This window comes from Carassius carassius, chromosome 26, assembly GCF_963082965.1.
Source record: "Carassius carassius chromosome 26, fCarCar2.1, whole genome shotgun sequence".
Classification (NCBI taxonomy): Eukaryota; Metazoa; Chordata; class Actinopteri; order Cypriniformes; family Cyprinidae; genus Carassius; species Carassius carassius.
The window spans coordinates 14,606,885-14,628,605 of NC_081780.1; the positions used below are offsets into that span (position 1 = coordinate 14,606,885).

General features: G+C 35.8%; 3 protein-coding genes across 5 annotated transcripts in view; 1 reads left to right on the forward strand and 2 right to left on the reverse strand.

Moving 5' to 3' along the window:
• Window positions 1-21,721, reverse strand: part of LOC132105867 (protein lin-7 homolog A) — a 68,776-nt gene that overhangs the window by 29,060 nt on the left and 17,995 nt on the right. For all 3 annotated transcript variants that reach the window (XM_059511337.1, XM_059511335.1, XM_059511336.1), the window contains exon 2: window positions 11,024-11,142. In XM_059511337.1, the coding sequence (XP_059367320.1) occupies window positions 11,024-11,142 (119 nt within the window). The remainder of the gene's footprint in view (window positions 1-11,023; window positions 11,143-21,721) is intronic.
• Window positions 313-2,037, forward strand: LOC132106298 (P2X purinoceptor 7-like). Its single transcript, XM_059511929.1, has 4 exons — window positions 313-681; window positions 887-956; window positions 1,039-1,193; window positions 1,587-2,037. Exons 1-4 carry the CDS (start codon window positions 548-550, stop codon window positions 1,747-1,749), a joined length of 522 nt encoding a protein of 173 aa, XP_059367912.1. The 5' UTR covers window positions 313-547; the 3' UTR covers window positions 1,750-2,037.
• On the reverse strand, window positions 1,739-4,405 carry LOC132106297 (uncharacterized). The gene is made up of 9 exons (XM_059511928.1): window positions 4,152-4,405; window positions 3,783-4,059; window positions 3,481-3,658; window positions 3,290-3,366; window positions 3,015-3,195; window positions 2,557-2,805; window positions 2,270-2,441; window positions 2,039-2,187; window positions 1,739-1,908 (listed from the first exon to the last, which is right to left on the reverse strand). Exons 2-9 carry the CDS (start codon window positions 3,996-3,998, stop codon window positions 1,739-1,741), a joined length of 1,392 nt encoding a protein of 463 aa, XP_059367911.1. The 5' UTR covers window positions 3,999-4,059; window positions 4,152-4,405.

Here is a 21,721-nt window from a genome sequence, read left to right on the forward strand (position 1 = left end):
TTAAAGATAAAAACAATATAAAGTTTTTTTAGCTAATTAATATGCTGTGGGTGTGAATATACAGTACTATACTGTATAATATGTTTGTTTGTGATAGTTTATTTATATATTTTATTTTGTATTTATATTATACTATTATTATGTTATGCTTTTGTTTATATTTTCAGTTTTATTTTAGTTTTTCATTTTTAGTTTGTTTTTTTAATACTTCTGTTTCTATTTTATTTTGATTTAAGTTTTAGTAATTCAGATTACATTTACAGTACATATACATTTATTCATTGAAAGGGCACCTATTATGCCCCTTTTTACAAGATGTAATAATGGTCTTGGGTGTCCCCAGAATGTATTTGTTAAGTTTCAGCACAAAATACCCCACAGTTAATTTATTATAACCATTTGAAAATGTCATTTTTGGGGCCTGTTTTAAAAAGAGCTGTTTTGGTGTGTACCACCTTAAATATAAATGAGCTGCATATCCCCGCCCTGCCTTTGGATGAGGGCGTAACTTGCATACCTATGGCAATGAACAGCCGGTAGAAGCAGAATGGCTGAGAGTGAGAGACCCGCTGTTTTGTACGGCATTCAGCCGTATATGTTTGAACCCGAATCAGACCCAGATGATGAAGAGACTCCGGCAGAAGAAACACAATTGAGAATGGAGCAGGACGTCTCTGAATGGTTATTAGATACATTTATGTTCTTATATTTTAATCGCGTCCCCTTTGCAATTATGTATGTGCAACACACACACACACTGTGATAACGTTAGCGCAATTTTTTGAAACTACAAACACAAATACTGTGATAACGTTTGCTAAGTACAAACTAAATTATATCTATGCGAGGGAACGGTTGCGTCATGTTGACATTACTTGTCGTACAGGTGCTTATGTGGCAAATGTGAGAAGATGGCTACAGAACCAGAAAATATATGCTGCAGGGAGATAGAACAGGTATTAATTTATTTACATTTGTAATTGTTGCAAAAAATAATACGTGACATAAAACTGTCTGACGCTATTTGCTGTATCAAAGGTTACAAGACGGATGAAACAACTTCAAGTCACTCCATCATGTATGGTAGACCATCCCGGAATGGATCCAGTTTGTTTCAATGTGTTTTCGTTACAAAACGCTTTTAACATTTACAGGGCTGACTATGGTCCCCTGCGACTTCGTGGAGTACAACAGTGAGTGTTAATGATTAGCACATTTAAGAAAAAATGTCAATTTCTTCTAAATATTATAAATGTTTGAATTTTTAGTCTAATATTTCCCGGGTTATATTCAAAGGAAATTATAGTAAAAAAACAAAGCATATTATAGCCTTAAATAATTTCACAACAACTTGCATATACATTTTTTTTATTTACATTATGTATAAAGACACTGAACTGTACAAAAAAAGTTTAGAAATTAAATAATTTTAATAAAAGGACATTCCTCCAAAAATAAACTGAACCATGATCAATTAAATATCAAATATTTCAACTGCAGACAACAAATGATAGATATTTGAAAGAAAAAAACACAGAAAAATCCTTGAACCCTGTTTTGAGAACGTGCCTGTGTGTGTGCGTTAGTCGTTACAGATTTTTAGCTTATCGGAGTTTTGTGAGCTGGTGCTGGGGTTTCCTTGGACGAAAAGTTCGAGTTGTGATTCCAGCCTGTGTGGTCCTGAGGATTCAAAGAGAGTTTCCTGATGCCCAGGGTAGTTATGTAGGTTTTCGACCACCTATTGATTAAAGCGAGATACCCTACTAGAGATGGCCTCCTCCTTCTCTGGCCGGTCAAACTCTGCACACAATGCTGGTGGTATTGGTATCCTCAAAACATCATCCACATATGGTGCAGGATCCACAAAGACTTTATCAAATATGAGGTCCAGCAGGTCATCCACATATCCTGTGCAATATAACATTTTATTTTATTTTAAATTAGTAAAATAGAGTTTTCAAATAGCTTGTAAGAAATGATGCAAAAAAGATATGTACATTTGTAGTAAATTTGTTAAGTAAACTCATTTTATACATACTGAATGTTGCTTGTGTCTTAACTTCTCTGACCCGGTATTCTCCCTTCTTGGCCTTTGGAAAGGTCACTTTGAACACCGGTCGACCAGCTGCTGTTGTGGCTTGAGGACGCCCGGCATTCTCATTGTAATGTAGTGCAGCCAGGTATAGTCTGTAAGCAATAAATACATTTTCAACATACTATGTCTACAGTGTATGTAAAAGTAAATTTATTTTTACAACAATAACATTACCTGCACAACATTCCCAGAAATGGAAAAACCACATTTTTTGGTGTAAACCGTAGTATTACACTGTGGAAAACCTCGATAGAAGAAGTCTGATAGTGCGGACTTAGCTTGGCAACATCCTTCACAATTCTCTTGTTGGAGAGAACTTTCTCCAACTTGAGATATGGCAGTGTTCCTAAATTATTGGAAGTGTTACTATAGTATGATATGTAATTTTAAATAAAAAAAGGCAAGCTATATGATCTGCATACATTTTTTAAAAGTAACTATTGCTTCTTTAGCCTACATACCAGCAGCTAGCCACTTTTTTGTGTCTCGACTTCTCCTTGTTCCATGTAGACATGCTGGAAAATTGCTGTCTTCATGTGTGTGCTTATTTTGCATATGGTTTAGCATAGACGTCCATTTAGCCACTCTTTCAGGTCCACTGCTTGATGATGCAGCAGTCCAATAGATGTGGTTTTTTATACTATGCAACCATTTACGTATTTTCTCACAACCCTTCAACTTGCACACTTTTTCCAACTGCTTTGAAATTCCTGGAGATTGCAATTAAATACAAACATGACAACACACAATAAGTAGAGCAATGTGTCATAACATATAATGTAATGGTGGTGTTTATATATACATACAGTATATATATATATATATAAATTATCTGCTAACACATAATCATCCGCTAATAGTTTCATCGCAATTATTAGTCTGTAAAAATCTAGAAAATGATATGATTAAGGTTATTTACCTTTCTCTATGTGCCAGACATCATAGAATTGGTTGACATTGCGTTCCCTGAGGAATTTTTGTATTTGCGGATGTCGGTCAGTCACAATGCAGTCCAGAGTCACTCCACGAGCATCCAAAAAGTCAAGACCTCTCTTCAAACCTTCCTTTTCCATGTGGTAACTTCCTCCCACTTCATTACTCTGACAAGTGATTAAAATATAATTATTTTTTTGCGTTTAAAATAAAATATTCAAGTTTTCCAGAACGTTGCATCAAAGGTTTCTGCTCATTTACCTGGACGAGTTGTACATCAACAACGGTGTTTGTCTCAAGGTCCATTATTGTGTAACTGCCATATTTGGCAGAGTGCCCTTCAAAAAAAAATACATAATCTCTTATTACACAATGTGCCTTGTCTATAAGATAAAATTCTATATATTTTTTTTCTTTATAAAAAAACTATGTAAATTTGTCCCACAATGTACCTGGTGAGTCAGCCCTCATATCTCCTCCAACAATGACCTTTTCCCTTTGAGCCAACAGCTGTAGCATCTCATACTGCCAGTTTCTCCATTTGTAAACAATAGCAGGCTCAATGCACATTCGTGCATGACGACGAAAGGTGTCGTACTTGAAAAGATGTAACTTCATAGCTGCAAATATCTGACAACACATAGAGAAGAGTTGGTAAGCAGTAAATTAATAAATGAATAAAAAAAATGTTTTACATTATAAATGTTTAGTCTCATGTAACTGCAAAGCTATTAATTATTTCTTTTACAAATACCTTTTCAATTGTGAAAAATGATGCACCACTGAGATACACAGCAGCAGAAAGGTGAAGGTTTCCAGCTGGAGTACTGCCCAAAATCGGCTGACTGTTCCATTTCCGTGAGAACTGACAATGGTGGCAGAGTTGTTCAACACGTAGAAATGTTCCAATCCTTTGTGATCTTATATGACAGCTTCTATGACATACTGGGCACACCTCAAACAGTTCCATGATGCAGGTCTCATAGACAATATATTTACAAATTTTTTGAATAGGGCTGGATTCCTGAGCTCTGAAAAAAAAACATTAATTTACATAAGCACTACATAAAAATTAGATATGGTATAATTAAAACAAACATTCTCAAATATAATATAAACTTACGACAAGTCTTTTGGCTCTGTTATTGATGTGTCTGCCTCTGCAGGATTAAATGTGACATCAGTCTCTTGTGCTGTTAGTATTGAAGAGCATTCCTGTAGGATATCTTCATCTTCCTCAAGGTCCAGACAAGGTCTCTTTGATGAAGTCTTGAGGGGCGTGGAAGACGCAACAGCTGTATGAGAAACTAATTTTGTGCTAACATCAAAACTTGACAATGTTGTCTCTGTCTGGACACCTGGAATATATAATTCAGTAAAGTTTCAGCAAAGATTCACTTTCTCTATTGTGGCTATTAAATTCAATTCAAATTTATTTGTATAGTACTTTTCACAATACAATTTTTTAAAGCAACTTTACAGAAAATTAATTTCGAAATGTGCATATAAAAATACAATTAGTTAATACAATTATATAATATTATATTGTATACTAAATAATATAAATATAGTTAAAAACATAAACATACTGATACTACTGTGGTGTGTTTGAAGCGTTCTCATTGACAGTTGTGTAACAACACTGCATAGCTTTGATGTTTCTGTCTGCACGCCAATATCCCTCGTTCTACAGCTTCGTGTCGATGTGCTGGCCTTTGTATAAACATAGCATACACAGTTTTTAATACAATATCTTTTTTTTAAATTATATACTTGTGGATACACACTATACAAACAAGGTTTAAATTACACAGACATTCTACGAGGACGACAACAACTTTAGACGCATTTGTTATTGAATTGGCTGACATCGACATTTGCTATAAAAAAACATTAAATACACTTACTTCTTCTGGAGGTGACGTTGGATCGCGAACAGTAGGCAACAATCCACACTTGAGGATTAACTTTGAAGCAAGACCTGCTTTGAATTGACCTTCGTTCTGAAAACAGTCAGTCAAAAAATGATTCGCGCAAACATAAACGTATTTTGGAATTTTGAGTGGCGCCTTTCCTTCGTAAATAAAATCCATCCACCGCGTTTTCAGTGGCTCTGATGTCGGAAGTAAGTGAAAACTACTATGTTCATTATTACATCCCACAACAGAACACTTATGTTTCTTAGGAGACATTACCGGCTGTCGTTGAAACAATGGAGGATGGTGTACAGATCGCCGAGGGCGGGGTCTATGTCAAAACCAGATTGTCAATCAAACCACGTCGGTGGGGCTTAGCGCAATTCTACGTCACAGTGAGAGCAATCTTAGAACAGGGCGTTCTGAGACATTGCTTATGAATTATTGAGATTGTAAAAAAAACACTGGGTGGATTTTTATCATTCTAGGGTGGTATTGCTCACACACTGCCAACACACATTTATGATCAAACACCATGTAAAAGTGAATTTTGCATAATAGGTGCCCTTTAACAGATGATTTTATCCAAAGCGACTTACAATTAAAACTTAAATTTATTGTATTTTAATAAAACATTTTTACATTTCAGTTGTATTTAGCAATTTTTTTCTGTTGTATTTAGCTATTCAACTTTATTTCAATTAATTAAAATAATTTTTATAGTTTTATTTTAAGTTAAGAGTAACAACTTTGACATATCCACACACACATTTGTTTTTTGGCACAAATGTAATTTATTCTGAACCCATGGTCTCATCAGTACTCTATCAGATATTACTTTAATCAGCATATTTGTGATACTTGCTTGATTGCTGTTACACTTTTTAACTTTACGAAGGACAATATTTTCCTAACCTGATTAAATGTACATGTTACCATTTACGTCAAATTCTTAAATTTGATCAATACATTAAGTTAGAATAATAAGAAACTATATCGTTGTTACTATTCAATGAAATCCGTATCAACAAACTCCATCTTTCCACTGCAGAGGAAACACAGAAATGCCATTTAGATGTATTTACTCAGACTGTTTAATGAAGATAAAAGGTTCCATAAATTAATTTACTCAAAATTGCAAATGCATTGTTATTAAAGTTTTACTTTTTTGACATACAAATATGAAATGTTGGAAAAATGCAATGATACTTTTAAATATGAAATTAAATCACCAGTAGGTGGTGGCAAGTCACTGTCTTAATGAGTGAATCATTGATTCAACCGATTCGTTCAAACGGCTGATTTATTCAATAAATGAAGCAAGTGCAAGTGCATTGACTCATTAACTGAATCACTGACTCATTGAAAAATGCTGAATCATTCAGTAACGAAAGACTGTTGTGTGTTGCTTGGAGATGCGCGACTGTTCTGATGTGGCTTTGTTTAGAACTATTTTTGTTAGCGAAATGGAGCAGAAACGATCAATAATGTGTCAAAAATGTAAGTCAGTTAATACAACTTTAGTTAAATAAACAAGTAATATAAAATCAATGTCACATTTGCAATTAGCCTTTCGCCGGCCCTCCCCCAAAACGGCCATTGTCCAATCTCACATCATAGCAACCGTTACTATGTGAGGCAGTTTCGACAAACATTGACTCCAAGCAAGATTGTGAAGCGGTGCGCCCACGGCGTTTGTAAATCGGACACTAGAATAGAGCTGTAATCGGGCCTTAAAAGTCAGGCCCGACAGGACCCGAGCCCAACAGATTTCGGCCCCAGCCAGACAAGTACATTTTGATTGACAGCTTTTTAAAAGCCCAAACCCGTTTACAGCCCGACATTATTCAAATGTACGCACGCACACAGCTCTTTTGCCTTTTGTCAAGAATGAGTCATTTATACATGTTTTAACATAATTTATACATGACTAACGTAATAGGCCACTTGGAAGTTTGAACAAAGAAATAAAATAAGTCCTCTGTGACATTGTAACATCTCAGAACTCTAAATAGCCCTAGGTATAGACTCATTTAGCCTATAAATAGCCCAACGCACCAATAAAAACGAGTCTAAAAATTTTAATTAAGATAAATTCTAAATTAAGATGGGTATTTGGCAATAACGAAATTAATTAAGATAAAGACTCTGCCTTATTTGCTTCGCCATAGCAGCTGAAATTTAATAAAAGAATAATGCCAACATTAGCCTATATAGGCTAGCCTATATGTCTACATTATGCATTTAAGACTCAATTAGTATTTAGTTATCATTTTTAAAACCTTTACTCACCAAGATAATAATAAAAATAGCTACTCGCAATAGACAATAATAGACCATAACATATGAAAGAGAACTTTCCCGGCAGTGCAAGAGCATGACTGGTACACAAGGCTGTGCTGGTTGCATTTAAGGTAGAGGTCATGATGTTTCTCAGATTTCGCTTTTTTTCCCTCCACGGCATACTGTAACCCCTTTTGCATCGATCTGGAGGATATCGCGGAGGTATTACTCCAAAAAAGGTCACTGACACGCACGGGTATACCTCTTCCCGTCATGGCAATCTGTTGCGCTGGTCGTGTTTGACCATTTGTTTGTCGGAAGTAGCAACAGTAACTAAGGGGGGCAGGGCTCGGCGAAAGGCTAATTGTGCTGAAAGTCATAAAAACATCACTCTTGGTCGTGTGATGGTGTATATATTATAAAGAAATCTTTTTTTTTTCTACTGCAGTATGTTTGTTTAAATTAGTTTCATTGTGTCTGCTAGTGTTGTCAAAAGACCCGGTACTTCGGTACCAAGTCGTTACTAAAAAAATTAAAATGTGACTGTACCAGGTTTCTTTAAGTACCGGTGGTACCGAGGACCCGGTAAACCCGGTTCTTGATGCATACAGCGCTATGATTTTACGCGATGCAGAAAATGCGGAGGGAATCTCAAAATCCAGTCATAAAAAATAAACTTACATTTTTAATATGGACAGACACGGAATTTGTCAAAGTTAGCAAAAATGTATCAAATTAGATCTTCATATGGACCAGTATCTGTAAATGTTAAGCTGCAAAAGTTGGTTGAAATATGAATCCTGCATGTTCTGCGCGTCTCTGTGTGAATGAATGAATGGCAGAGACGTGCGGGTTTGTTTACTACATAGACTGAAGCAAGTGATGCTTGCAGTAATTTAAGCATCTGCCATCTCAATGAAGACATAAATACATAAACAACATCACCAGAACTGTTCTAAATCACTTTACAAGCATGTTACCGTTTCATTTGAGTAAAACCAGTGTCAATTTAAAGGTATTCATGGCAACCCGTCAAAACAACCCTCTAAATTGTGAGTAAATCACTCGCATATGCGACTAAATTTTAATCTGGGCGAATACATTGTCTATTGTTAGCCACTGGCTAATAAATACTTAGATTTTACTCGCTAGTGTGTGTGTTCGAGGCTATTATAAGACTAGCACATTTTCACTCGCTGAACACTGACAGAGCTCTTCAGAGTTCTCTCTCCATCAAGCGATCTGTACTTTTCAATTAATCTCAATGGATGCACAACGCACCTGTATTTGAAGCTCTGTGTGAAGGCACACGACTCGCCGTCGCTTTACTGATAGCACTGTTTCTCACACATGCAAAGAGAGAGAGAGCGAGAGTCTCACCACGCTGAATCGACACGCTATATGTAAACTATATTATTTGTTGTATGTCAAAATAATGGCGTTCATTTAGAATTATTCAACTTTTTCGAACAAGCAGAAGATATGCCAGTTTCTCCGGTAGTGGGGGGAGCTAATGTGCAAATGGCAATTTCATTGGCTGGCGCTCATCTATTACCGTCCCTGTTTTGATTTCAGCAAATCAGTTATACCGAACGCAGACAACGTGATTAATATTCATGAACCCAGCAGCTCATCAATCCATAGTGCATAGTATATTGTCAGTATGGTAGTAGAATTAGTAGTAGTATTATCTTTTAATAATAATTAATATGATCTATTACTAATATATATATATATATATATATATATATATATATATATATATATATATATATATATCAATTTTTTTTTTTTTTTTTTTTTTACAGAAATCCAAAATGACAAATATGCATTCATACATGGTTATCAAGTTTTAATTCTAATCACTAAAGTTCTATCTAGGGGTGGGGGATATTTTTTTTCAATATATCGATATTCAGACGATATATTTTTAAGGTACAGTTGGTCTTTTGACTTGCTGCATTTGGTCTATTATTGTATAGAATTTCAAGTACATAAATATATGAGACATTATTGATTTAAACATGAACCAAGTTACTGTACTAAATATTTATTTTAATACAAGAACAGTGCTTTTTCAGTACAATATATGTACGTAATAAATTAACTTTGTGCTTTGCAGTCAGTACTCTATTAGTAATATACTAACAACAATGTGACTACCTCTTTAAAAAAAAATGTGTTTTGCAAAATGACAACATTAGAACACAATATAACATTTTTGGACATTATATTAATATAAAAGATGAGGATAAAAAAAGACAAAAGGAACAAAATAAATAACAGACACTGCTCTGCAGTACGACTCCAAGGTTCTGCTGGACCACAGATCGGAGGTTGTGGCATAATAGGTGACCTTCTGCAATTTACGGGACAGCGTTTGTCGACAAGACTTGAACAGTTTTGGTAAAGCTGTTTCACTGAAATATCTCCTTGAAGGCAGATTATTTCTGGGTTGTAAAGTCTATAACATTTCTTGAAACCCATCCTTCTCAACTGATTGAATTGGCAACATAGACCTTGCAATAAAACTTGTTACTGAGTTTGTAATTGTTTTCCACTTTTCGCTTTTTTTTGTCATATGGTCTTTTCTTTGTGAATGTTTCTGCCAAGGTCCGTTGTGTCTGTTCTTTTTTTGTACCGTGTTTGTAGCAGCAGTGCTGTTTTGTTCAGCACGAAGCCTTTGATACTCTTCAAACTGTGTTTTGTGCATTGTACGGAGATGATGGAAGAGGTTGATTGTGGCGCTCTGCTATACGGCGATCTGCATGTGACAAATTCTACAGCTGGGCGACTTATGTTGCCCGTCTTTTTTGTCAAAACCAAACCATCTCCAGGCTGAAGAAGCTGACCCACGTCTCGCTGTTAGTTCTTCCGGCACTGGTTTTGAGGATGACTGTGTATTTGCGATTTCTTCGCTCATTTTTGTGTTGTTGCGCTCAAAGCTAGATAACAAGTGACTGATGAGTAACATACACACGACACACTGTATTGACGCAAGATGTCAGGGGCACTGAGGCATTATGGGCAGTTCACCGTATTAATAAAAATGTTTTAGTTTTTACAAAAGAAATTTTTTTTCTAGAAGAAAGAAGCCCTGTTCGTGTTTGGAGGCTACTCCGGTGGATCTCTCAGTAAAAATGTATTCCATCTTTTGGACTCATCGTTATACAACGCAATTTTCTAATGATGCAATCACAAAGTTTGCCACTTGAGGACGCCACAGACATTTAAGAAAAACTTTTTAAATTCAGACTTCAGTTTTCCGCAAACAACGCATATTTTGCCTTTTCTAGCAGCTATTTTATTAATCGTACATCGGCTTTACTCTTTATGTTTTTGATTGTTGCTTCAACCTAAGAAACATCATAACACACAGGTAAGAACTCCGTGGTTGTATTGCAAATCAGTAGCAGCTTACTCTCGTGCAATTGAGGAACAATCGTAATTTTGTAAATAAAAAAATAAAAACTTAAAATAAAAAAAACCTTAAAATAGTCAAACGAAACCCCTACTACATTATTTAAATTGCTACATATAATTGTTTAGAAGGGTATAGTGTGCATTATTTGTTTGCTGCACCAGCTGCACCTTGGACAAAATTAAGTTTTGGCTTCAGAAGACTTGGACATTTTGCTAAATATCTTTTTTTTTTATATTCCACAGAAAATAATGACTAAGATGTGAGTTAACTGACAGATTTTTCATTTTTGGGCAAACTATTCCTGTGATATATGAGTATATCTTTATGGTGCTAAACTCTAGATGCGACAGTAATACATAATGTAGGTCTCACCTCTCTAATGGCCGTGCAGAACTCGCTCTGTAGAACCTTCTTCAGGGACTGCAGCTTGTGACCCGGGACGTCACCTGACTCCTGTAGTTTTTCCAGCAGCTCAATCGCCCTGGCAACATCTGAGATGGAAAGAGAGAAAGAAAACACAGATGTGTTTGAGTAACAGAGGAGTAACTCTGTGATTCAGAGAGAGAGTGAGATAGAGAGAGGGTAAAGTTTGCATTAAAGGGCAGAGAGATGGTGAAGCTGCAGCGAATCGATTGCTGGGATAATAGAAATAGACTTGCTGAAGGCCAGAGGGGCCACTGAAAGCAATCAGTGCTCTCTTTACATGAAGCAAAAGACACATCACACTGCTGTAGCTCCTCTGTTCAGCACACCTACAGGGCACACATTCAGTGGGGTCAGTCTGGCTTGTTTCAACAATATGTGTCTTTGCCACGGCTTTCAGTGTTCGTATCTGAGTGATCCAGTCTGTCTAATCAAGAAGTACTAATATACTTAGAGAGAGCTATCCATAAGTATTCTCATTCATCTCAGTGCAGTTCAACTGGCACATTTAGTCAGTAGATATATTTGCACAGCTGTAAGTGGGCTACTTTATGCTGTTTACATGTAAGAGGATTGAAGAAACATTGAAGGAATGTAAAAATACAGACCCATTAGAGAGCTGCTACTAATTTTATAGTAGCAGCTTTAGAAGACCTTCACTGTATGAACAAAAACACTTTACACATTCTTCAAATATCTTCATTCGTGTTCTGCACAAAGGAACTCATTCTAGTTTAGAACAACAGGAGGGAGAGTCATCGATGACCGATTTTTGGTGAACTATCTCTTTTTTAAGCCAAGTAACTAAAATTGCTTAAATAGGTTTGTATAAATCATTAAAACAAATATATTGAGAAAACAAATGCACATTTAATGTAAGGTACAACGTGACAAATGGCATAGCTTAAGGAATGTTATTTTCACTACTCCTATACTGTATGACTGAAAATAAATAAATAAATAAATAAAATATATATACAGAAATTCAATAGACTTTTATTGGTCTATTGAATATCAACAGCTATTATAAAGCGTGGAAGAGCCAGGACATTTTTGAATACAACTCTAGCTGTATCCATCTGAAAGAAGAAACCCGGCAACACTTAACAACTACCTTACGAAATATTAATAAGCAGCAAATTTATTGAGTTTATTGAAGCAAAAGTCATAGTTAATGGTTTGTTAATAGCGAGACTTAGACCTTAAAATAAAGTGAGACCAGAAAGTAGGGCTGTGCAGTTAATTTAATGCGATAGTCATGCACATCTCCTCAGTAAAGCTAGTACTGTGATTAGTAGTAAATCTCCATCATGTGCTTTCACATGGAGCAGCACTGACAAGCTACACAATATTGCGTTCATAATCGTAGACGATTTGCCTGCGATAATGAATGTAATATTGCATAGTCAGTGAACTATGGCTCTGTGTATTAAATGCTGAAAGCACGTGATAGAGATTTACTAATAATTATAGAACCGGCTTTATTGACGATGCACATATCACATTCGATTAATTGCACAACCCTACCAGAAAGTCATATAGACCTAGGATGGCTTGAGGGTGAGTAAATCATAGGGCAATTCAAATTTTTGGGTGAACTAAATACAACACCATACTTTTACATTTTCTATTGTTATTGAAAACAACAAAACTTTTGTTGTGAGTATTTGTGCCATTTAGTTTAGAGTAAAATCAAACAAAATGGACTTTAGTGTACATATAACAATTGTTTACCCATAATTGTATCTATTATTAATCTTAGCAATATTTAGTGTCAAGGTAAGTTTATTTGCGCCTAGTAAAGGAACTGAATTTTTCAACCACCTTTGACAATATATTAGAGAAAATGATTGTCAATTATTGACTTCAAATGCTGTTGCATGCTGTGAACATTGCTTGGTATTAAGAATAGGCCTAATAATTTTTTGACTATGACTAGGACTATGATAAAAGCATATCAATGTGATAAATATCTTAAGGTCTAGTATGTAGTTTTAAACACATCCCTGTTGCTAGAGATTGTTACTGATGGTTGAGCCTCTGGTCACATTAAGTGCTCTGTAGTAGGACTTGCGGTGATTTGTTATGTGTGTCAAGGCAGGCATGTGGGTAATTGTGCTCGTTCATCTTTGGACCGTAAAAAATTATACCCATTTTACATAATGTGCAACTGTTTGGGTGGGGGGATCAGACAAATCCTACCAAACTGTCTCACAAATTGACAAAAACAAGGGTCTTTCTGTCCCATATTAGCCTTCATTAGATAATAACTTTGTTTGAACACAGACAGCAAAGCAAAGTGGGCCAGACCCTGACAGGAACTAATAAAACCGAACCCAGCGAGACTAGAAGAGCAGACACAAAAGCTATTACAGCCTGTGGGCTCATGGGACAACAACAGATGCAACAATCTGAGCAAAATATTTTGCCGTTTGAGGGCCTTTCTGTCAGTCACATCGAGAGGAAACTTGCAACCTTTTGCTCCTATCTTCAAAACTCAAATGGGCGGTTTTGATTTTTCATTTTTCATTAATATGTCACATTGCACTGAATTTGAAAGCTTTGCTGATAAAACGATGGATCCAAATTAAAGGTCTTCTGTTATTAAAGCAGCTTAGATTCTATCAAAACCTGACAGCTAGATCCATAACTGAGCAGTGTCCTGGCATGTCCCACTTGGCTCTGGCACAGAGCTGTCAGAAGAATGTCAGCATGACATTAATCACTCTGTTGCCACCGCACGTCACTAAAAATTGATGACTGATGCTTTTTGGTGAAAAATTAACACAGACGAGGGCATAAACTGGGGCCTCTTGAATGCTTAGATCAGTGTTATTGTAAACTAAAACTAATTAAAATCTTTTTTATTAACTGAAATAAAGTTCAAATAAAAAGGAAAATTCATTCAATATTTTTTTCTTATATACTGAAACAATAAATAAATTAAAGCTTAAAAACTAAACTCAAAAAATTAATAAAAACTAGAAAAAAATACTAAAATTAAAATTAAAATAAAACAATTATATATAAAATATTAATTATTCATTCTTTTACTTTAGAACTTAAATTCTTCATTAAATAATACTAAAACAACACTGGCTTTTTATAAAAAAAAAAAAGATAAAAACTGAATTTTCTGTACATTAAGACTTAAAACAGCTCAAAATCAGCTGCAAAAAATTTGCAATTGGTCTTCTCAGATTGAAAATAAGACTGATTATTCCTTTGTTGCTTTAATAGTTGTGTTTATGCAGCTGGCCTAAGTTGATTACTAAGTTGTGAGATACAAATATCTGAAGCAGTCAAGTGTATCTAAACAAAATGCCTGATATCTTCAAAAAATATTTTTGTATGTTCCATGGAAGAAATAAAATTATAATAGCATTTAATTTTGGATTGAGTCAAAGAATGAGTAAATAATAAATTATAGGTAAACAATTCTTTTAACAATTTTGGTCCACCCAGGCATAGCTATGGGAATAGTATGATTTGGAAATAATGAGAGAAACAAAACATAAAAAATGTTAATACATTTCTAATAATGCAATTTATTTATAGAGTTTTTCAAGGTAGTTAGTGATGCATTGCAAGAGTTAAAAATGACAAATGCAATACAATAAAACCAATAAAAGTTTTGAAGGAGCTTGAGTTTTGGTGAATTAGTCTTTGTATGGAGGGCTTAGTGCATGAAGAAAAGGTCTTCGTCCATCGTGAGACAGGAAGCCAGTGAAGCTTGTGAAGGACAGCGGTGATGTGGTCACGATAGCAGACATGCAGCCGAGTTCTGGATGTACTGCAGTTTATATTAAGGTCCTTGGATGATGTGCCATAAAGAATGCAGTGTTAACAGACAATTCTGCATGTAATAAAGTCATGAATCAATCAAAGTTCCAGCAGAAAATAAGTGATGAGACAAGCTAAATTTGAAATAATTCTAACTGAAATACTAATAGCTTAAATATAAGTGTTGCATCGTTTTTGTTTCAGGTGTGTGTGTGTGTGTGTGTGTGTGTGTATACTATATATAGGCAACAGAAGGAATTTTGTAAAAGACTTCCTGTCAGGAGTGTGCATATGATGCTTTAAGAAGCTGCTCTATAGGTTTTGGGACCCAGCCATAGGATCAATAGTGACTTAGTAATACTGACATTGTAATTAGATCATACACTCAAAATAAAGGTCTGCACTAATCCTGTGAAACTTATATACTTATATACTATTCAATGAACACTAGTCATTCTTTTTCATTTCACACAAATTATGATTACGGGGCAGATTAACGAATAATTTGTGTGGTTTCTTGCACCATACTATGCTATGACCTCAAAACACTTTTATCATAGTGCATGTGTAAGCTACCATATTTTCGGACTATAAGTCGCACTTCTTTTCATAGTTTGGCTGGTCCTGTGACTTATAGTCAGGTGCAACTTATTTATCAAAATTAATTTGACATGAACCAAGAGAAATGAACCAAGAGAAAACATTACCGTCTACAGCTGCAAGAGGGCGCTCTATGCTGCTCAGTGCTCCTGTAGCTTAACTGTAGCTGTAACTTGCCTTTCCAGATTACCAATATCTGTTCTTGGTCTTGGATTTTGTTAAATAAATTAAGTAAATATTTCAGTTAACAGTTTTCAGTTGTTTTCAGTTAATATTTTCAGGGGTAGGCTACAGGAGCACTGAGCAGCATAGAGCATCCTCTCGCGGCTGTAGATGGTAATGTTTTTTCTTGGTTCAACTTATACTTAGGTGTGACTTATATTCCGAAAAATACGGTAATACATTTTTTAAGTTTGGATCACATGACCAGCTTCATATGGCTTTTCTGATGTGGTAAAATTGCTCGGTAGCTTACCAGGTACGAGTCCTGTGGAGCACAAGTCATGGTAAAAGAGCTTATAAAGACTTTTAGAAGCAAGATAAAATGACATGGATGATTCTGCAAATTAACTATAGGTTTGTTTTTTATAGGTGGTATGTTATTTTCAAATATTATAGAGCATATAGAGCAACTTTTAGCATCACTCACGGGACATTTCATTTCTGAACTGCTGCGAGACTAAACCACCAATCTAAATGTTGCCAGATACTATTAGCGCTACTCACTGAACATTTCACTTTCAAACTTTTGCGAAATGTGCAAGAAGCAACATAAGTTCATTTTGTAGAAAGATACGTTCCAAAGAGCCTTGGTTGCAAAATATGCAAACATTAGCTTGTCCGTTCTGTTTCCCCTAACAACAGAGTGCATGACATCCGATTAGTGAAGGTGACTTTGCAGTCATGTCCTGTGGCAGCTTTCACAGATCCACATATGTACAGGAAGCGCCACAGCATGTGACAACCTTTACTTCATTAATCCTGCACTGAAGCTCCATCATTACCGGCGGATTCTGCCGAGAGGATGGTCTGGAGTCGTGTATGGGGTAATGAGCCATCTTGAACATGCTGGTGTTCTTTCAGCCAGCAAAGGAAACTGTTAACATTCCCTTTCACATTTATGTCTCATTACCAGGAGGTCAGAGGATGACCCCGGATGATCTTCTGCTGCTTCTCACTTCCTGTCTCTCTCTCTCTTTGACTCATACTTCTCTTGTGTCTTGATGCAGATGTTTCTGTCTCTGTGGTCTATCTTGCTCGTTATTTAAGAAAGTCTTTCTATTTAAGCTGCTTTAAAGATCAACTTTGAAATGGCACAAATGCGTTGTGTCATACAGACGCACAGATGGCACTAGAGACGGGGGGGATATGACCCCCCCCCCCCAGATTCATAGTAACCCGAGCCTTCCCCCTTACTGTCTCAATGAAAGGCTCTATTGGTAAACAGAGGATTAATCAGAGTTTTTCCGCTGTGAACATTAGTATAAGTAGTGGCGAACCTGCCCGCCATTCCTTAAATGTCTACTAAGCAATTTTTGAAACGCGCTTTTCCCAAAACACACTTGTAGCCAATCAGCGGTAAGGGGGCGTGTCTTGTCCTGATAGCAAGAAGAGAGCGCTCAATTTGAGTGCACAGGACACATTTACATTACATTTACATTTAGTCATTTAGCAGACACTTTTATCTAAATTAGCATATTAACAGACCGACTGTAGATTGAGAGAGATGGCAGATAAAAAAAAAAAAAGAGGAAAATATCAGAGAAACATTAAAAAGAAGGGTTACAATCAGGCAAGAGGTAGGACCCGCGTAAATATCGGAGCAGGTTTCCAACAGTGGAGAGATACATGATGTCTATGGAGAGAAACTCAAGGAGTGGGAAGGGCTCGAATCTTGTTTCTTTTTCATAGGTGAGTAACGTTGATTTTGCTTTGTTTCACACAACTTATGCTGGCTTTTGTTTGAATATGCTTGTGTGTCATCTTCACTTTTTTCCGAGATCGTCGTTGCCATGGTTGCGTATGTACGTGTGGGGTGAAGATTTCAAAATAGGGGCGAGGCACGGTGGCCGAGAGAGCTCAACTTCACAAAACACATTCAAATAGAAAAAGCACCAGCAAATTAAGAAAACATCTTCATCAGTTTGACAGCACACGTGCACTCGCAACACAACGAAATACAAAAACAAGCTTTAAATGCTCACAACACAAACAAATATAGAAACGAGCTGCAAATACTCAACACAAACAAAATTACCCCAACAAAACGTATTGTTTTTTTGCGTATTGATTACCATTTGTATAACACTTGTACACAGTTGTACAAATACCATGGTTAAACTATGGTAAGAGTAGTAAATCCATGGTTAATTTGTGCATGATTACAGTAACCATTTTGTTTGCTTTTTTTATATAATGTATTTATAAATTAATTAATTTCAATAGTAAAACCACAGGCTAAAAATATTCAGTATCTCAAAAATTAGAATATTTTCAAAGATCAATCAAAAAAAAGATCTCCAAAGCAGGTTTAATTATGCACTCAATACTTGGCTGGAACTCCTTTTGCAGTGCGGCGTGGCATGGAGGCGATAAGCCTATGGCATTGCTGAGACATTATTGTAGTCCAGGTTGCTTTGATAGCGGCCTTCAGATTCTCCACTCTGTATTGTTTTTCAGATGTTACTTATCTTCCTCTTCACAATACCCCATAGATTCTCTGTGAGGTTCAGGTCAGGTAAGTTGGCTTGCCAATCAAGCACAGTATTATTGTGGTCAGCAAACCACTTGGAAGTGGTTTTGGCACTGTGGGCAGCTGCTAAAGTCCTGCTGCAAAATTAAATCTACATCTCCATAAAGCTTGTCAGCAGATGGAAGCATAAAGTGCTCCAAAATCTCCTGGTAGATGGCTGCATTGACTTTGGACTTGATCAAACACAATGGATGAACACCAGCAGACGTCACGGCACTCAAATCATCACTGACTTCAGAAACTTCACACTGGACTTTGGATTATGTGCCTCTCCAGTCTTTCTCAGGACTTCAGACCTTGATTTCCAAATGAAATGCAAAATTTACTTTCATCTGAAAAGAGGACTGTGCATCACTGAGCAACAGTACAGTTCTTTTTCTCCTTACCCCAGGTGAAATGCTTCTGACGTTTTTTTCTGGTTGAGTAGTGGCTTGGTTCTAGTGACAGCTGTAGCCCATTTCCTGAAGATATCTGAGTGCGGTGACTCTTGATGTGCTGACTCTGTGTCTTCCCACTACTCAGGCTTTGGTCATCCCTGTTGCTTGTGCACCTTTTCATACCACACTTTTTCCTTCCAGTCAACTTTCTATGAATATATTTTGATACAGCACTCTGTGAACACCCAGCCCTTTCAGCAATTACCCTCTGTGGCTTACCCTCCTTGTGGAGGGTGTCGATGATCGTCTTCTAGACTACTGTTGCACGTTCTAAACTAGCCCAGGAGGTACCCTGTATTTATACTCCAAATTAATCAAACTTATCAAGCTCAAAATGGAATATTCAACTTTTCTGAGATACTGATTTTTTTTATTTTCCTAAGCTGTAAGTTGTAACCATCAGAGTTAAAAAAAAAAAAAAAAACTCTTGAAATATTAGTTTGTGTGCAATGAATGTAATAAATAAGAAAGTTTGCTTTTTTGAATTAAATTATAAAAAAATAAAGACCTTTTCTATGATATTGTAATTTTTTGAGATGCACCTGTACTATTATCCATGGCTGAGCTGGTGATTTTTCTGGACTGAAAACATTTGACTGCTGGACAGCTTGGTCCCCCCAGTTAAAAAATCTTATCTGCGCCCCTGGTGTCATACACATTACCTAAGACCGTCCTTCCTGTTTATCATGATCTTTCTATGGGTGTCACTTTGTATTTAAATGTGGTAGGGACAGTTTGGGGATAGGTTGTGCACAGATGTGCTGATTATGATGTTATGGAATGTTTTGCTAATGAACATCAATTGCAGTGTTGGGAAGGTTACTTTGGAAATGTAATAGGTTACAGATTACAAGTTACCCTGTTTAAAATTTAATAGTAGTGTAACTTTTTCAATTACTTTATTAAAGTAATGTAACTAATTACTTTTGAGTACTTTTTGATTACTTTTCTAAATTTGTGAAAATTAAAGAATAATAAATAAAAGCATATACATTAACTTAAATACAGTTATATAATAAGCATGTGACGTATTCTGTGTAATAAACTCCTGAAACATTGGTGTTTTTTTAAGCTGCTGTCTCTTTGTATATGATGATAGTTTTCTCAAAATAAGTAAAATGCACATGAAGTGACACAGAGCAGTTCTAGAAATTATGTTTATGTGCTCGTGTACTCCTATATTGAGGCGGCAGAGGTTGAAAACACTGCGAGCTTCAGTAGGCCTATGTGTAGTAAATGAAACCATGTCTTTGCCATTAAATTACAGGAGGGGCGGACTGGGGAAAAAATTCAGACTGGAAAATTCATACTCATACAAACAAATTCATGGACAAAACTATTTTTTGTATGGACCTGACATAAAAAAGGTTTAAATCTTTAATTTGGGGACATGCAAAATAATTAAAAGTTCTCTCCTGAACTGCACCTTCACTTCCATTTTTCTCTTCAGTCTCTTTATTTTGCCCTTGTTATCCATCTCTCTCATGACTTTAATACTCAAGATTGAACAAAACTATACTTTACAATACAATACTCTACAATACTACAATATCTTTATAGAAAAATCCTAATACTGTACACGAGTCATGTTTTTCCCTTACAAAAATTAACCATGCTTTTATTAGCCTATATAAAAGTAAAATAACCTTGTTTTTTTTTGTTTTTTGCAAATGGATTTGTATTTATTTTTAAATAAATACATTTGTAAAATAATTTTACATTTTTGGATACCACAGTTAAACAATAGTAACCATTTTCTCTGGATTTATAGTTAAATATTAACATATACATTTTCGTAAGGGTTGAGTTGTTGTCTGTCGTCGTAGCTCCCCCTAAACCAAAAAAAAAAAATTTGATTTTTTTTCAGCTAAATTACTACTGTAACATTAAAACAGATAATAATGATGTCCTTTATATAGTATTTTGAGTTATGACTGATGAGCAACGTGCTGCTGCTGCTTGATATAATAAATAAAAACACAAAGACAAAAAAGCATCTTTACAGATTAAACTGACCTGAAACCCTGCTTCTCTGCTCCAGCTGTGCGCTTCCACAGTCCACTCTATTCTCTCTCTCTCTCTCACTCTCTATCTCTCTCTATCTCTCGCATTGATTACTCTGAGTCTGATCCAAACCGTTTGGCAGAGCTGCGGAGAGCGCGAGTCATGACTAACACTTCATGATTTATTAGAGATTTAATTATCAAATGGCGGATTCGCAAATGATCGCTTTAGTACATTCGGCGTGCAATTATACAATAACAATATTAAAATAGAGGGCATCATCTGCCAGGCCACCGGGAATTGTCCCGGTTCTCCCGGTGTCCAGTCCACGCCTGATTTCCAACACGCAGAATGTGCACGTCATATATTGCATTTTTGGGGCTTTATATTCACAGACACTAGTCGATGTCATGTTTTGATTCAAGTGTACTGACCTACTTTTGATTTAGTCATCCAAAATGTGGCATATTCCGTCCGCGTTAGGCATTCCATTTTTATGAATGGATTCTACGAACCAGACTGTGTTTCCGCATTCCGGAAATTATTAGGGCGGTATGTCTCAGAATGGTCAGTGCAATTTGGGAAAGAAATCAGTTAAATCTGTATGTGGATGTGTGTAAATATTCAAATGTAATCCCCTTTGTAATCGTTAAAAATTTCATAAGTAACTGTAATTTAATTACTCATTTTTTCGTAGTAACTGTAACTAATTACAGTTACAATAATTTTGTAATTAAATTACGTAACGCCGTTACATGTAACTAGTTACTCCCCAACACTGCAATAAGGATAGAACATAATTTAACATGATCTGTTACTGTTTTTATAAATACTTCTATATGATGTATTGATCTAGAATATGAGCTCTCTAGGGGAGTATTTGCTAAGTAAAAAATTATTAGAAATGTCCGAAATCATTTCTATTTATTTGCGCGTGCGTCCGCACCGCATAGTTAAAAACATCTCAACTTTTCAGAATGCCGCAAGCAGGTCATGTGACAATAACTAACCAATCAGCTTTATCCTTTCCCGTAACAACGTTGAAAGCTCAGCCAAGATGAAGGAACAGCT

Excerpts from the sequence above, each read along its gene's own strand:
- LOC132106298 (XM_059511929.1), top strand. The coding sequence starts at position 548 with ATGGCTGAGAGTGAGAGACCCGCTGTTTTGTACGGCATTCAGCCGTAT. Across the intron at positions 682-886 it reads GAGCAGGACGTCTCTGAATG|GTGCTTATGTGGCAAATGTG; the intron begins GTTATTAGATAC and ends CTTGTCGTACAG. Across the intron at positions 957-1,038 it reads GCTGCAGGGAGATAGAACAG|GTTACAAGACGGATGAAACA; the intron begins GTATTAATTTAT and ends GCTGTATCAAAG.
- LOC132106297 (XM_059511928.1), bottom strand. The coding sequence starts at position 3,998 with ATGGAACTGTTTGAGGTGTGCCCAGTATGTCATAGAAGCTGTCATATA. Across the intron at positions 3,659-3,782 it reads CATTTTTCACAATTGAAAAG|ATATTTGCAGCTATGAAGTT; the intron begins GTATTTGTAAAA and ends ATGTGTTGTCAG. Across the intron at positions 3,367-3,480 it reads TATGAGGGCTGACTCACCAG|GGCACTCTGCCAAATATGGC; the intron begins GTACATTGTGGG and ends TTTTTTTTGAAG.